The 17,793-nt window shown below is 45.9% G+C and overlaps 1 protein-coding gene across 1 annotated transcript in view; it reads left to right on the forward strand.

Moving 5' to 3' along the window:
- Positions 1-17,793, forward strand: part of LOC147664970 (ATP-binding cassette sub-family F member 2-like) — a 137,868-nt gene that overhangs the window by 17,898 nt on the left and 102,177 nt on the right. The window contains exons 3-4 of the mRNA XM_086949851.1: positions 15,604-15,693; positions 16,350-16,460. Coding sequence (XP_086805977.1) covers positions 15,604-15,693; positions 16,350-16,460 — 201 coding nt within the window. The remainder of the gene's footprint in view (positions 1-15,603; positions 15,694-16,349; positions 16,461-17,793) is intronic.

The raw sequence follows: 17,793 nt of genomic DNA on the forward strand, positions 1-17,793 counted from the left end.
CAGCATCTCCACGATCTGCGTGGGGCCCTTTTGCATTGTGCCACTCGACGCGCCATCCTGGCCACTTGCCACGTGGTCAGCGGCCATCACGGCGACGAAACCTACAATCTACACTGCGGGTCTGGTTGCTCCAGACTTGCCCTCGCTCCTGTAAAAGGGAGCACCCGCTCTGACCTTGCTCGTCCGAGTGATAAGCCTTTTTCACTTCCTGCGTGGCTTGCATTAGCCAAGGCCTGTTTGCTCCGATCAAGTTGCCGACACCGCCATCAGCTAGAGCCTTCGTGGGACAGCTCGTGATCGACTCCTGGACGTCCTCGGCCGTTTCGTGTCCACGTGGCTGTTGAGAGAAGCTACAGCCCATCGCCTGTTTGCACCCAACATCGCCTGGTTCCATCCTGGTTCCACTGTAGTCACTGGCTAGTGACTTTGAACATTGTCCCCTCTGCTTTCAGGTCTTCACCACTTCAGATCCACCCTTGGATCCACCGGAACTCTTCACATCGAGCCGCCTGCAGCCTCTTCAGCTCCAAGCACCATCGACCTGCGTGACGAAACCCAACACTTCTTCGCACCTGTGCACCCGCTTCCTGTGGTTGAGGTAACTCATCAACGCCGGTGTTCCCACACTGGTACACACCTCTAGTGCCTGTGTCTAAGGTTTCATTCTTCTAGGTCACTCGGAAGGTTCCTTAATAACGAACTTTGTAACTTTTATGCACCATTGACTTAACATTGGTATATGCGTGCACTTTTCGCACTGCACCCGAGTCCCGCAGGCCTTTCCTGACTTAGTCACTGCTAGTCCCGATCAGCTCCAGCGATTCCCCAGGCCCTAGGCCTACTTCCTTTCAGCTAGGTGGTTCTTATACCACTATTTTAGTATATGGTTTAGGTGGCCCCTAGGGCTCATCCATATTGTGCAACTTTTGTGTATTTAAACTGTGTTATGTTTTAACGCTTGTGCTTCTGTGCACATAAAGAGTATAGGGGATATTTGTAGTTAATAAATATGTTTATATTTTCAATATATATCTGTGTGGTGTCCTTTCATTTGGTATTCAAGGGGGTTGTATATGGTAAAACAGCTTGCTTCACATGCCTTTCAGAGTTTAGCCTAAGACTGCTTTGTCCACGCTACCACTAGGATAGCTGGTCTAGAAGGTTGACTTACAACCAATCATAAGGGTTGCTTGGCATGATACAAGGTGATCACTAGAACTAGTGAGCATCATATACCAGGCTAACTTCTCACACCTTTCCTTCGCCGAACCCACCGGCTGCGTTACATCCTGAATTCCAGAATTCACCTATTACTCTCACCACTCTGCAGGTATGGGATGCGGTTGCTGTTAAAAGGGGCCTTACAACTTTCCCTTCCCCACTCACTCCTCTCTTAGACAACCCTGAGTTCCCGCCGGGCACTGACCCTCATGCCTTTCCACAATGGCGCAGATGGTCGGACGGACACCTCTTCGATTCGCGGGGCTTTCTCCCCCTTTCAGAACTGTTCCGGGGAAATGACGTCACCTCGCCCCAGCTTTTTCAATACTTTCAGCTTAGATATTGGCTCACGCAACCCAAACATGGCCGATTAGTTGGCAGATATGACTGACTTTGAAAAGTGGCTGGTGACAAAAGAATCGGATAAGGGTCTTAACACAGAATTACACAAGATGCTTACCCTCCCAACACATCCTTTCACTCTGGGGGACGAACACTAAACCTACCCACACGGGGTGGCTGCACAAGATATGGTTCACGCTGGGAATGGAGCGCATCCAAGCCACACTCACACAATCAACGGCAACATTCCACAAAATCCGGCTACCACTGCTTACCCTTCTTTCTAAAGAATTCAACGAAATCACATGCCCTAGGTATCTTCGCTTACTACACTTGACGGAGGTCAAGACTGATCCCCCTAGGTCTGATGAAGGCACACACTGAGAGTGATGTGAATGCTACAATTGATATTCTGAGAGTCCGGCACACTGGTTGGGGGGGTGCTTGTTTGTTTTTTCTTTTTATGGTTGTGTTCACTCAACAGGCTATATGTGGGTTGTTGGTTTCTTAATGTCCCGCGGGGGTCCACATACTTCGATCGTTATATACCTAACTGTACGGACATAATTGCCCGGATTGCATGATGCTCTTTCCGGGGGCCTTCATATTGCATTGTACTGCCTGTAATTCCTATTGAAATTAATAAAACCAATTTAAACATAAAAAACTATTAGATGCACTTTAGATGCGGCTGACACTGCCGCTAGTGCAATCAACACCAGTATCTTGCTAAGAAGGCACCCCTTGCTTAGAATTTCAGGGTTTAAACTTGAAGTCCAGGCATCTATGTAAATCTACCTTTTGGTAAAGAGCATCTCTTTGGTCCTGTGGTAGACACTTCCTTAGAGAAGATGGAGGACACAGATGTTGCAAAATCTATGGGAACCCTACAGTATCCATCCAATCTGGGTTCTTTTCGTCGATCCTACAGAGGGGGCTCCAAAGGTATATCTATAGACAACACCTCAACATCACATAGAGGCAACAGTCAGTCACCCTCTTCGAGAGGTTACTTTTGAGGTGCATTTAGACGCAATAATGGCAAGGGTAGAGTTAAAGGTTCCACACCCGCACCTCCCCCTTAAGTTACTTGCCTCCTTCTCCCCTGTTAATTCCACACCTGTCAGGGGACATCTCCCTCAATTCCTCCTTGTCTTGCATACAATAACTTCAGGCAGATGGGTCCTAGGAATTATACAATCTGGTTATTGCCTGGAGTTTACCAATAATCCCACACGCATTCCACCACGTTCACACAAAATGTCACCAGAGCATCTACACCTCAAATAGGAGGTTTACGTTTTTCTGTAAAAGTGAGCTATAGGGGGGCGTGGCCAAGATGGCGACCGGGACGGAGGTGTAGTTGCGGAGCTCCTCGCCCCAATCCCCTGTGACTCCCACAATAGCCTTAAAAATAGCCAAATTGACCCCCTCGCACACTGCACGACACGGCGCGGACTCACAGCTCCGGTGTGCGGCCCGGCAGAGGTGAAATCGCCCTCGGCCGCCTCCACCGTCGACTAAGGCGGGAAGGAGCCGAAGAACGGACCTAGCACTGGTCGGGCCGGCTGCAGCCCTGAGGCCGACTAGCTCGCACGACAGGGCCGCTACTCCCGGCCGGAGCTGACCCTCGGCATCGGGCCCCCCCCCCCCCTCGAGGCACTGGGGGGCCACCTGGAGAGAGCCGACGCCTCGCGGCTGGGGTACATCGCGGCCCGGACAGACCCCAAATCTGGTCCCCGGCTTGGGCCTACACGGACTCCGGAGCCGGCGGAGAGAAGTCATAGAGGCCCCGGACTGATCTACCCGCACTGCCGGAGCGGAGATGCATCAAAAGCCAGCGTGGGGCTGCCGTCCTCCTTAGCACCACAGCTGGATCGCAGACATTGAGACCGGCATTTGCGCGCCCGAGGCGGACTGCGGCCCGGGTGCATTGTACGCCAGACCCCGGCTTGGTCCTACGCTGCGGAGGGGGCCGGCCGGCGAACAGCGCAGGCAGAACGTTGGCCACAACAGGGGTGAGTCCTCACTGCCCCTTCTTTCGGGAGAACACCCAACACTGCACGGCGCCCCTCATCAAGGCGCCTAATCAAAGCCCCGGCCTGGGCCTATGGGATACAGCCACGAACAGGAGAGAGGCCGAGAGGCCTAAGATAGGGGAGCCCGCCTAGGCGTGGCTGCCGGGGACAACTGGGGTCCGCCCCGAACTGAGGTGCCGGAGCCCCTGCCCGGCCGTGTGGGACCCCTTGAGAGAGACCTACAACCCGCCTGGCAACGTGGACAATCTGCGGCACAGCGACACTGGAGGGGGCGCTCGGGGGGGCCTGGTGATCGTGCCAACGGCGGGAGGAGAGCTGGCGCCTGTCCACTGCAATGGCCAGATAGGAGATCGTTCCCCGGCCAGCAGAACACCAACTGCAACGTAGTCATCGCACTACCAAGGTCCAGATCAATATCCGACCCAACTCCCATCGATTTCAAAGCGGGATATCTCTCGCGCTATCACCTGAAACCCAACCGAATAATATTATTCATAACATGGCAGTACTCTCCCAGCAACCATTATCGTTTTTCTAAAAAACGCGGGACATCGCTCCCCTGACAACCAGAACTCCAACTGCAATTCAGCACCCATATTGATAAGGAGCTGAAACCCGCACGAAACCTGGACACCCTACCAAGTTAAATAGGAAACCTCCGTGGATAATATCCGTGGTTGCCCTAAATCACCAAAACTCCAATTACCAAGCAGCACTCTTATTGACAAGGCGCTGAAATCCGCAAGCAACCTGACTTCATTCACAGTTCCTAATCTTGGAAATTATACCAAGGCGGTTGTATTACATTTTCAGGCAGGCAAATGTTGTCAAATTTTAAGTCCTGATGATGATCCTGTAATATTAGAGCATAAGGATTGAAACGTCGACTGATATAGCGCTCTCACAACTTTACCAGTGTGTTTTACTTTTGTTGTGTTTCGTGCTGTCTGGCATACATTTCTATTGAGTATCAAAAGTGGCCAGCACTGCTCTTCCTTTGCCTGTGAAATTTTCTAAATCTCTCTTCTCATTCTCTCTTACGTGTCGTGTGTTCTTCAAGAGAAAGGTACAGGACTGTGCCTTAAGCCATTCAAACAACTGTATATTAATTTGTTTAATAAATACCCTGCCCGGCTGGGCAGCGGACAAATATAGCTTCCTATCATGGCCTATATTTCATTCTCAATTTTAAATTTTGTTAAGCTAAGGACCCCTGTTCTTTAAAGCATTAATTCCCATGGTCCTCAGCCAACCTTTTGGGTCCCCTTGTTATATATAGAAACTCAAACAATACTGCTGCCTCCTACGAAAGCAACAATCAATCTTCCTCTAAAAAGAGGCTTCTTTAGAAGAGGATACAGAGGCCACAAAGTTCGAGGCATGTGTTCTACACCACTTAATTGATTCTTCCCCAACAAGCAGTGACTAGCCTACACTTCCCACCGATCATTTAACACCTGTAGGGGACGTCTTCTACAATTCCTCCCCATTTGGCACTCTATCATCACAGACAAATGGGTGTTAGGAATTATCCAACATGGCTATTGCTTGGAGCTTACCAGCAGTCCTCCAAACATTCCACCATGTTCTCACAAAATGTCACCAGAGCATTTGCATCTACTACAACAAGAGGTCCAATCTATCCAGTCCAAAGGAGCCATAGAACCTGTGCTGTTACAACAGCAAGGAACAGGTGTGTACTCCCTGTACTTTCTCATCACCAAAAAAGATGGCTCCTTGAGACCTATTCTAGACCTCAGAGAACTAAACCTATACATACTTCCAGAGCATTTCCACATGGTGACACTTCAACAAGTGCTCCCACTTCTACAGCAGGGCGGTTGTATGTCTACTCTAGACTTAAGACTCCTATTTACACATTCTAATTTATCCAGCTCATCAGCAAATACCACAGATTCATGATAGGGGGTCATCATTACCAATTCAAAGTACTACCGTTTGGAGTCCCCACTGCTCCCAGGGTATTTACCAAATGTCGTTTGGTATTTGCAGCACATTTAAGAAGACAATACATCCATGTCTTCCCATACCTGGACGACTGGCTCATCAAAAGCACCACTTACCAAATGTGTCTCCAACACACTCCAACCACAATCCACTTACTTCACCAACTATAGTTTACAGTAAATGTGTTGAAGTCTCATCTACAGCCTTCCAACACACAAACTTATCTGGGTGCCACAATGGACTCTCAGAAAGCTCTAGCCTCTCCCAATACAGCCATGATTCACAGTATTCAGTCCCTTCTCACTCATTGTCAGCCCAACCAATCATTACCAGCAAAACTTCATGCAACTGCTAGGAATTACGGCATCTTGCATCTTAATTGTTCCTCACGTAAGGCTTCACATGCGCCCCCTTAAAGAATGCTTAGCAAGTCAGCGGAACCAGTCGCTGGGTCACTTGACCGATCTAGTGTTGGTAGATGGCCGCACACATCATTGTCTGTAATGGTGGAATCAACAAAACACATCCAAAGGGCGGCCCTTTCTCGACCCTGTTCCACAAACAGCAGACGCATCACTCACTGGTTGGGGCACTCACCTACAAAGTCACAAAATCCACGGACTATGGACTCTACAGTACAAGAGCCTCCATATAAATCACCTAGAGCTACTAGCAGTGTTTCTAGCGCACAAAGCCTTTCAAACTCACCTAATAGGCAAAACAGTCTTAGTCAGCACAGACAACATGACCGCTATGTATTATATACAAAAACAGGGGGGGGGGAACGCACACTGAAACTGTCACGCCTATCACAAGCCATTTGGAAATGGCCATACATTACAAAATGTATCTCCTAGCAGATCATCTTCCAGGAGTAAACCATCAAATTGCAGACCTTCTTAGTAGACAGACCGCAAATCCACGAGTAAGAACTTCATCCCCAGATTCTTCTTACCTACTTTCAGTAAAGGGGATTTCCTTACATAGACTGGTTCACCACAGCTCAAAACGCCAAAATGCCCAAGCTTCGCCTCCAGGTTTCCATACCCGCTCTCCAAAGGCAAGGCCGTATGGATGAACTAGTCGGGGATATTTGCCTACTTTTTTTTGCCTCTCCCACTCATTCCACTGGTAGTACGGAAGCTCAGACAATCATCCCTCAAACTCATTCTCATAGCTCCCACATAGGCACGTCAACCTTGGTTCACCACTCTTTCTAGAGCTCTCAGTAGTTCCACACCAAAATCTGCATCTCTACTCCAGTCCCCTCACTCCGAGCCAAGGAGAAATCAGACATCCAAATCCCAAGGATCTCAACCTAGTGATTTGACTCCTGATGTCATAGTTTGGTTGTTTACAATTACCACCAGTCTCTATGAACATTCTAAAGGAAGCTAGGAAACCTACTACTAAGGCATGATATGCAGCAAAGTGGAAACGATTTGTTATATACTGTAACTATTCAATTCAGTTCAGGATTCTTTATTCGATGATTAAAAATCACCATAAAAGCACAAACCTACAGTATTTTTAAAAAAGACAATTAAATTAGCATATGAATCCCAGTATTAATACAATGAAAGTCACTAAATATAAAAATGACATTTGTAAACATTAAAACCTATCACTAAAATCTTAGTCCTACCCCCCCCCTCCGGTTGCCCTTAATCGAACTGCTAATTTGATTAAATTAATAATACAACACAGTGTAAGAGGGTCAGTCGCTTGTTGTAAATAGACCAAGGCCTCTTGGGCACATTTCATATTAGCTTGTTTTAAAATATCAACCAAGAATCTACGCCTAGGCATTGAATAAAATGAACATAACAATACAAAATGAAGGGAATCCTGCGGAGACCTATTGTCGCAGCCGCAGGTTCCCTTCTGCTCAATTGTAGTTGAAAACCCTAGTGGTGACGCCAATAAATACGGTAGTAAATTGAGCCTAAAACTGCACATTAAAAACCTGTCCTGAGCATTGTGCATCAGATATAGATATGGCTCCATTCTCTCTGTGATCTTAACAAGGTTATAAGCGCACACCGTGGTTTTAGCCCTTTCTAACTCTATTCTCCGTGTAACTTTGTGTGCCAAGAACGCTTTTTTTACTATCATTTTATGCTGGGCGATAATCACTGCCGGGTCAACAAAGAGGTTCCCGAAGCCCAGAGTTTCAAGTGCGGTCTTAACATAACTGAGCCACGGGATTCGCATCCATTTGTCTCTGCCCAGGCAGTCATTCAGGATTTCCCTGCTTAAGGTCGCCTCTGGATTAACCCAGATTTTTAGCCAAGCTAAAATTGGCCTGACCTTCACCAGATCTTCAAGATAGGTTATCCCTAACTCCCTGTGTGAAATTACTGCAGTTAAACTTTGTGGAGCTTTCAGGACGGATCGTAAATGCTTGTTCTCCTCCCGTTGCAGTTGGCAAATATTCACAAAGCCCCATACCTCTGCCCCATAAATGACTTTAGAACAACACATAGTTATACAGGTTCAACACCTGTTCAGGGCACCATCTCCCCAACCTACGCCCGTAACCTGCGATTGCGCCGTTGGTAACATTCATCTTACGGCAACTTTCCTCCACCAAACAATTACATTTTGATGACCCGTCAAATAGTAAGCCTAAATACAAAAATGATTTAACTTTCTCTATTTTATGGCTCCCTATCATGAAGGTACATTTAGTGCAGGGTTTATTGCCAGCTGACAACACATAGGATTTACCCAAATTAACAGACAGGTCTAATGAGCCCATAAAAGATACAAAACCATCAATTAAAATCTGTAGACTCTTTGGTGTACGTGCGAGGAGGACTGCATCATCTGCGTAAAGTAACACAGGAACATGACGCGACCCTACTCTTGGGCAATCCGATCCCAACTGTAGGAGGTACTGCTCCAAGTTATTAATGTAAAGTGAGAATATAAAATGCGCCAAGATACATCCTTGGCGTACCCCACTTCTACAAGGGAATGAGTCTGTGCGTCCGCCCTCCATGTTGTACCTAACTTGTGCTGAAGTACTACTATGCAGCTCTCTTAAAATGTTGATAAGGCCGACCTCTATCCCCATTCTGGTCATCCTGTCCCAAAGCTTGTCCCTATTTACATGATCAAAGGCGGCTGCCAAATCCATGAACCCCATATAAATAGATTCGTTACTAGCCTTGGTGTATTTGGCTGCCAGCATATAGAGATTCAAGCCTTGGTCGCTCGTGGACCGGCCCATCCTAAAACCGTACTGAGTATCTGAGAATATTGTTTGCCTCTGTCCACTCAGTCAACTGGTTTAGTATCCCCCTGCCCAAAATTTTGGCAGATACATAGATAAGTGAGATCGGTCGGTAACACTGGGGGTCGTCCCTGTTGCCCTTTTTGAAAATAGGGACAATAAAAGCCGTTGACCAAGAGGGCAAATTGCTGTGTTTATAACCCTAGTCATTATAGGGGCCCACAATTCCACAGAGCTTAGGAACAAATCTGGCGGGATACCGTCTGGGCCAGGGGCTTTATTTTTAGTCAAACCCTCAATCCCGACCTTGATTTCCTTAATTGAGAAAACTACGGGCTGGCCCTGGTCAACATTCCCCACCTGTTCGTCAGATGTTCCCACTTCGTGATTATATAGACCCCTATAATGAGTCATCCATATTTCAGGAATGATGTGTGTTCCTATTTCAGGGGCATTGTCGTCCTGGAATGTAGGTCTATTAATAATCCTCCAGAATTCTGACCTATCCCTCTTTTCCCCCGCCTCTTAGATCTGCCCATCCTTCTGATTGTAGAGCTAATTTCCTCCTACTCAGCTCGCTCTTGTATTTTTTCCTGCATAAGGCAACTTGTAGGGCGTCCCTTGGCCTCTTTTTTATGCTATTTTTAAGCTCCCTCAGGGCCTTGGAACAATCCCGATCAAACCAGTGCGGATGACAGCAAGTTCTTTTTTCCGGGACACTAGTTTTTAGCAGACCATCTACCAAACCGGCAATCTGCTCAAATGCTAGAAGTAGCTGCGGCCCTTCTACTCTCATATCTAAACACGCCTCAATAGCTTATTTCCCACTCTCCATCAAGGATCTATAAAACTTTTCTCCATCTATTTTGGACCACCTAAGGCGTCCGCCCTGATCAGTGACCCTCTCAATTATCGCACCGGGCTTCCTCCCTCTGGGGCAGGCCCGATAAAATACATCTAGTACTAGGGGGTTATGATCACTAAACGGGTTCCAATCGATCCCGACTCTAGTGATTCTATTTTAAAAAGCCCTATAAGCTAAAATGTAATCAATATATGAGGAACATCCTCTACCCTTAAAAGTTGGTGGGAGGGTACCATCCTGCATTATATCCACCATATCAATAGTATGAACCAGGTCATGGTTATGCAAGAGTTTAGTTAGAGCATGACCTTCCACTGAGTGCTCAAAATGAGCCCCGTTATCCACTGGACAGCGCGACCAGGCCACATCTATTGGGAAGAGCGCCGGACAGAGGTGACCGTTAAGGTCCCCCATGACCAGAATGTTTTGAGCATGGGTCCCCATCCCCCCAACAATATCCTGGCACAAGCTGCACTCCAATTCGCTTATCAGTGCATTACAGCCTCCACCTGCTACATTATTATAAACGTTAAACATGGTCAGTTTTAACCCTTTACCATTGAACTGTAACTATTGAATGTCATGTGAGTTACAGTTTAAAGTCGACCAAGTGCCCTGGAGGTTCAGATCTACATATAAAGACAATCCTCCCATTGCCCTACCTGATCTGGATTTCTTTGCGGGGACAAAAAAACATTTATACCCTTGGATATGTAGGGAGCTATGGTCAACCACCCATGTTTCTTGAAAGCAAATTATGTGGAACCTGCTTATATATTGGCGCCATTCTTTATTTTTAAGTTTAGATGCCAAACCGGCTATATTCCAGGACACTATTCTAACCACATCATCTGCCTCCCCTGTTTTACCTCCCATTCCTATGCCTTGTGCGGATTCAGTTTGCCCGTCATCCGCAGCCACGGGGTCAGTCACTATGTCCTGAGAACATGTATGCTTTGGGTGGGGGACATATGCATTACCATTATAGGTTGGTTCTATAATCATTGGGGACACCTTTTGTAAACCGACCGCATCATCATCTTCTTTGCCCCCAGAAAGGAGTCAGTCAACTCCCTCCATGCCCGTTATAGCCACGTAGCGGTTATAAACGGGCATGGAGCGATCAAACTGGTGGTGAAAGAGTGGCCTGGGGCGACCTTCCTGATTTTGAAATGGGGGCCCAAAACCAGCGTTCTGATGTCGAAGTAGGGGCTCAATATGATTGCTCTGATAATTAAGCGGGAGCCTAAAATTGGGTACCGGAGCCACTAAACCTCTGGGGTAGAAGTAAGTCAAATCACGTACAGTGATTGGATTACTGCCATTTTGAGGGAACCAATTTACGATGTGTCTGACTGCTCTGTCATCTCTGAAGTTTATTATAATAATGTCACCCATTATATCCTTTATTCTTTGTCCCAACCAGGGGAGACGCCTGACATGAAGAATTTCGCCATTTATGTTTGGTGGTAATGGACAATTCTGTCTGAGCCAAAATATACCTTTATTTTTCAGCTGATGCTGATCTTCTTTACTACCCTCCTCTAAAACTGGCACTCCTGTAAGAACCACAACAAACGGAACTGCTTCCGGAGGCAGTTCTACTCTGTGCCTCTTAGGTGGAAGTACCCTAGCAGTGTTTTCGTGGCCATTGGGTTTGGGGGCATTTCTAGGGAATTCAATTTTCCACCTTCCTGTGTCTCCTTTTCTTTATTTTTGGTATTTAACCCTGCTGTTTTGGGGGGCAATGGTTTCGGAGGTTTTGGTTTAGCCAAATTAGTAGTTTTTGTTCCTTTTTGGGCGATGGTAGTTGGGGGCGCTGGTATTGACTTTGATAAGTCCTTAATTGCCCCTTTAATTTCCCCGATAGCCTGTTCTAAATTCCCCAGTTGATGGGCTATTCTTTTTAGCCTCTCTACTAATGGCAATGTGAGTGATCTCATTAATTGTTCCATGCTACCCATTAGATCAGTGCTGGATAAGTCTTTTGTTGGGAGGTGTGACGGAATAACTATTGGAGGTGTTGTAGGTGCGTCAGGTGAAGAGCTTTTGGAGTACCCAGAGTTAAGGAGTTATCTTGTTTTTCTGTAGAGCACTCCCCCTCTTTCTCCTTTTTTTCGGTGGTGGTCCTTGGGCTCGGGGGGTTTTGAGTTTCCTTTGATTTATGGACTGGGTCTACTCGTGGTGATGGAGTATCCGGCAGGACTTCTACCTCTGGTGTCAAGTTACAGTGAGAAGCTGAATCATTTATGATCGAGTCATTGGTTACCACTAGTGGAGGGGTTCTATCTTGCAAGAGTAGCGGGATACTATCATTAAAGGATACCTCACAGCCCTCGCTTTCACAATGAGTAATGGGAAGTGGTGAAATCGCTAGCTGTAGCGGGCCCAGAGATGAACGCTTGTTCTTGATGAGTTCAATAGAGCGACACGTCTCAGCCCGTCGCTCTGCAAGAGCGATTTCCCTATCCGTTCCTGTGGGAGCCCTGATAACATAGTTGTCAAGTGTACCTCGATTAGCTCCTCCTGCCAATAAAGACCTGTCCTTAGGGAGAGACGACATCATGAAGGTCACTAATCACTGTAGGGGCCTATTTAAACCACACTAACAAAGTTATCTCAAGCAGGTCAATAAATATACACTTTTAACAGCCAAGTTGAATGCTTTGAATGAACCAGCTTACTACAATGTTACGCAAGGAGTCTTTGTCATGGATTGTTCGTCGATAAGGGGGGGGCCCCAGCCCAGTCTTCTACGGTCTCTGAGGGCCTCAGAGGGCCCGCCCTTTGCCCGGGCTTAGCCCCGGGCGCTCCCGCGACGCGGAGAGTGGTGATGCAATATATGCGCCTCCTGGCGCGTTTCCGTGTAGCGCGGCTTCCGGCCGCAATGTCCTCTGGTGTTTGTGGTCCCACACAGCAAGCTCACCCCGCACGGCGGCCGCTATGATGTTTCAGCTGTGCGGCAGCGGGGGGCGAGCAGGGAGAGCAGGGAGCCCAACAAAAGTGCAAACAGCGGGTGCGCCGGGAATGAGCTCCAATAATGTCCGGGCTCATGAAATACAGGTATGCAGGGAAATTTGGTCCAGATTAGCAGATCGGCAAAGCAACCAACCAACTCAAGCGTAATTCCTATCCCAAAGGAAAACTACACGGTTTTTAAATTATCTGAAAAAGTACTTTGTAAAGCAAAAGACAGGAATAAAGGAATGACCTCACATTTAGGAAGTCCAGGCATGTACCTTCCTTTGGAGATGTACTGGTCAAGCCAGCAATTCCAATAGTGGAAAAGTTTCAAATAGCTGTGTGTTCAGACAAGACTCTACACAAAGGCCACCACCAGCAAATGTAGTCTTTCAGATACCTCTCCCTGCCACCTTCTGTAGTAGCCATAGCGGACACTCTTGGTTCCAGATAAGGAGCTCTCTCCTCGCTTCAGCCCCGTCCGTCGCCCCTGGTATACTGTAACTAATATCAATCCTCTTGATGCTTCAATATAAAACACCATCTGTTATCTCTTACACTTACAGCAATCTGGGTTAGCTTATAAAACCATTCGATTGCATTTAGCAGCAGTAGCTGCATACTTACAAAACAGAAAACACTGATCTCTATTCAGAGTACCAGTGATTAAAGCTTTTGTGTAAGGACTAAAAAGAGTAATACCCCCAAGAGCTCCACATGCACCAGTATGGGACTTGAACATAGTCCTTACCAGGCTAATGGGTCCACCTTTTGAAGCAATGCACAAGTGTCAACTACAATTTCTCTCATGGAAGGTTGCTTTTCTTATTGCAATCCCTTCCTTAAGGAGAGTTGGTGAACTCCAGCCACTAACTATACAAGAGCCTTTCTTTCAACTGCACAAAGACAAAGTGGTTCTTCGAACCAATCCCAAATTTCTTCCTAAAGTAATTTCTGCTTTTCAAATCAATCAATGAGTTGAGTTACTTGCGTACTTTCCTCAATCTGATTATGTAGCTGAACGAGCTCTAAACACATGTTAGAAGAGCTCTAACATTATGTAGAAAGAACAAAAGATTTTGTAAGGCAAAACATCGCTTAGTTGCTTTTTAGCCACCACATGAAGGCCATCTCATTTCTGAATCCGGTATTGCAAGAAGGATCAAAAGTGTATCCAAACATGTTATGTGAAAGTGGAAAGAACCTTTACAATACCCCTTAGTGCTCATTCCACTCGCAAAATAGGGGCTACTGTTTCTACAAAATATTCCCCTAGCTGACATCTGTAAGGCAGCAACATGGTTTACACCGCACAAGTTTACCAAGCACTATTGTGTAGATGTGTTAGTGAGGCAACAAGCTAATGAAGGCCAGGCAGTACTTGGAACACTTTTTCAAACAACTGCAGCAGCTACAGGTTAGCCACAACTTTGGGAGTTTACTGCTCTATAATCTAAGCAAAGCATGTGATCTACAGCTCAGATGTATGACATTACAACGCATGCTTTTACCACGCATGCTTTTAAATCGCAAGTTTTACAACGCATGCCTTTACAACGCATAGTGTTGAGGGGTGCTGGATAGTGAATAGTTTTATTTACTATTCCAACTCCAGTCCCCGTGGATAGTAGGGAAGGTGTTGGATAGTAAATTAAATCTATTCCCTATCCTAGAGCGCCCCCCAGCGCAATGCGTTGTAATGGTTTGCGTTGTAAAAGTTGCGATGTAAAGGCACTGCGTGGTAAAAGTTGGGTTGTAAAGGATGTTTCCCCTACAGCTCACATGCCTCGATCGGATAATGTTACTTACCCTGTAAGCATCTGTTCTTGGCAAGTATAACTGTAGATTCACATGCGCCCGCCCCCCTCCCCGGGTACCTATACCTGTTGCAGTTTTCTTACTTCACATACATACTCGTGGACATCTCGATTCTACCTTTACTAACTCCATTCTCATCCTCTTTGGGAAAACAATCTAACAATGGAGTCAATGGCCATTCGCACTATCGCTGACTTTTTAGAAGAAAAACAACTTGCAAACATCCGGAACCAGCACTAAATGGCAGGAGTATGCAAAGCATGTGAATCTATAGCTCTGCATGCCAAGAACAAATGCTTACTGAGTAAGTAACATTATCCTAACTCAACATCCAATTGGATGCACCTCCAAAGGCACGGTCTACCATTATGGAAACTCTTTAGGCTAGAGCATTACTTAGAATCCTTGTTACCTGCATTAGAAAGTTTGCACCAGCTAGTCCTAGAAATCATCAGACCAGTCATGGCTAAAAGCAGCCACTCTACACTTGAGGCCTCAGGTTAGCCCCCTCCCTTTTTGTGGATGGACCCTAAAACTGCGTGTCAGCTTTCCCGTAGCAGTTTATATGTGCTCCCACATTCCTGATAGGGAAAGCAGGAGGATGGCTGCTGCAGGCAAAACATTGTTGTATCTCTTCCATAGCTCTGAATGCTGCCAGCATTACAGCCCTCTTATGCAGATATGGCCCAGTGGGAATTCATTCCAACATTTTTGTTTGTTTTCTGAAAACAGCCTTCCCACCAACTAAATCATCTGTGTTTTTTTAGCCCTCTGAGCTTGGGGTTCAAGCTACTGTCTTTCTGTTGAACTGAGAATATCCCCTTGGCTGCAACTTGTGATAGTTATGGCTTAAGGCCCAACTTAAAATACTTATCTGACATTTTATTCGGTTTTGCAGTGTTTTGTATTAAATGAGGCACCATTTGCTTTAATAGATCTATTTCTTTGACTGTACGGGAGAGTATGTGAATCAATGAGTGGAGTGTTTTTGTGTAGTAGCATTTGTAAGTGAGCACATACACTAAACTAACACAACCCAATTTGAATACCTTCTGTATATTTGAAGATGGGGAGAACAGTTGCTTTTGGGAGTTAAAGATGAACACGAGTCACCCCTTCTTACATGCGTCTTATTTATTTTGCTTTTACAGACTCTATCATTTTATTTCCCGTCTTGCGGCAAGATCCCTCCTCCTGTTATTATGGTGCAGAATGTCAGCTTTAAGTATAGCCAGGACGGGGTGAGTATGTTAAACCATATGCATGGGAGCCTGGTATGGCCATGTACACTCTTGTTTTGTTTTTGTGGTTTTAATTGTCTTTCAAAGCACGTTTTTTTCAAGAGACGTATTTGTTTGTAGAAGGAACAGTGACAATTAGGTTGCAAGAAGAAAAGATGCCCTTTTTAATGTGTCTGCATATTTGAAGTAGTGGTCCGTCATGGGACTGCAAAGATGCGGTCTGTGAGGAATCAAGAAATGGGCTTGAAACTGTGTTGGGGAATTGTAAGGTGCTGGCATATGTAGACTGCAGCATTCTACTCCATTGATAATCCTTAGCATTAACTAGCCCTGCCAATCTGCTGCAGGGACTAATCAATGCTTATGATTTTAATGGTGATTATTTCTGAAGGCGAACTTGGATCACAAGTAAGAAACTTGTCTTTCGTGGGGCAAACAGTCTTGCACTGGACTTGAGGCAGATCATGAAAGGGATTGAATATTGCTAAAACAGTGTTCTGTTTTGTCACAATATTACTATAAGTATTGGCAACACTGAATAATTGCAAAAGGTTATTTGTCCATTGAGCAAAATGGAATAGTTGTTAGATATGTGCAAGTGGGGAGGATAGAATTGTGGCTACTAACTACTAGTGAAACTTGTCTTTTCCTTTCAGCCAATGATATACACAAACATTGAATTTGGTATAGACCTTGACACGCGGGTAGCTCTTGTTGGCCCAAATGGAGCTGGGAAGTCCACACTCCTTAAGTTGCTGACTGGAGAGGTAAGGCCAACTTTGCTCTTAGTTTGTAAATATACACTGTGCATGTGCTTTCCACAGCTTCCTTCACAGTGGCTTGCTGGACAGCTTCTTTTTAAATGCAAATATTAATCATTGCCTATTTTGGTGATTTCCCTTCTATTGTCCTAACTGGAATATTTGGTGTAGGCCCAATGCATATTTTGTTCATATTGGAGTCTACATCTGCTTCGGGCTATAAAAGGTTAGAACATCACTTCATTGACCAAGTTGGACCTATCCATTGCCAACATTGATTACTCAGGATTACAATATTACTTAGTGGACAATCCTTGTGGAGAATGGAGTAACCCAGGCTTTGTTTGAACTTCTTATTGTAGCCTTGTATTCAACTGAGCCAAGGTTGCTTCTCACTCTTCAGAGAGCCAGTAGCCTGCAAGACTGTGACACTGAGGTTAAAGGAAAAAATACAAAGAGTCCTCCAGAGACTTACTATATATTCGAGGCAGTGCTATGGCAGGTTCCAAGATCGTGGCCGCAGCAATGAAGAGAGCCAACATCCCGACTTCCTCGGGCCTATCCCTCGAGAAAGAGCAAAAGGGTGGAGATGGTGGGGTGCAAAGTGGAGATTGGAGCGGCAACGCAGTGGAGGATCACAAACTCCAAGGCCCTCCTGAACATGTACACCCTTTAGGCACTGGTAAGAAATGAGCGAGCTAATGTAGCCTCCCTAGGAGCAGTTCCAAAAACAAGCAGTTGCACTAAAGGAAGAATAAAAGTGCATCACCAACATGTGCCTAAAGTCTGCGCTCAATGCCGCTGACTCTGCCAGTAGGCAGATGGTGTAATAAAGTGGCCCTTTTTAGGTCTCGGCTAGCTTAGGCTGTGCAACTGGGCAGTCTCGCTGGCGATATTTTATGTTTTAGAGTACCTGTCACTAGCTGGGTGTGAGAAGTTGGCATGATATATGATTTCTCCAATTCTGGGGGCACCTTGTATCAGTCCAAACAATCCCTTATGGTGTCTGGTTGTAAGTCAACCTTATAGACAATCTATCCTAAGGGTAGCATGGACTAAGCAGCCTTAAAGGCTTAACCCCAGAGGTCGTGTTAAGCAAGCTGTTTTACCAATCACAATCCTGTAATATCAAATGAAAGGACACCACACAAGTTATATATTATAAAAATATATGTATTTATTACTAGAATAATCCTCGGGAATCTGGTGCAGCGCTTAAAGCACAGGCATGCACCAATGTAAAGTCAATGGTGCGTAAAAGTTATAAAGTTACTGTTTAAGGAGACTTCCGCTTAACCTAGAAGGATGAAACTTTAGACACATACACTAGAGGTGTGTA

The sequence above is a fragment of the Lissotriton vulgaris genome, unplaced genomic scaffold (assembly GCF_964263255.1).
Source record: "Lissotriton vulgaris unplaced genomic scaffold, aLisVul1.2 SCAFFOLD_3494, whole genome shotgun sequence".
NCBI lineage: Eukaryota > Metazoa > Chordata > Amphibia > Caudata > Salamandridae > Lissotriton > Lissotriton vulgaris.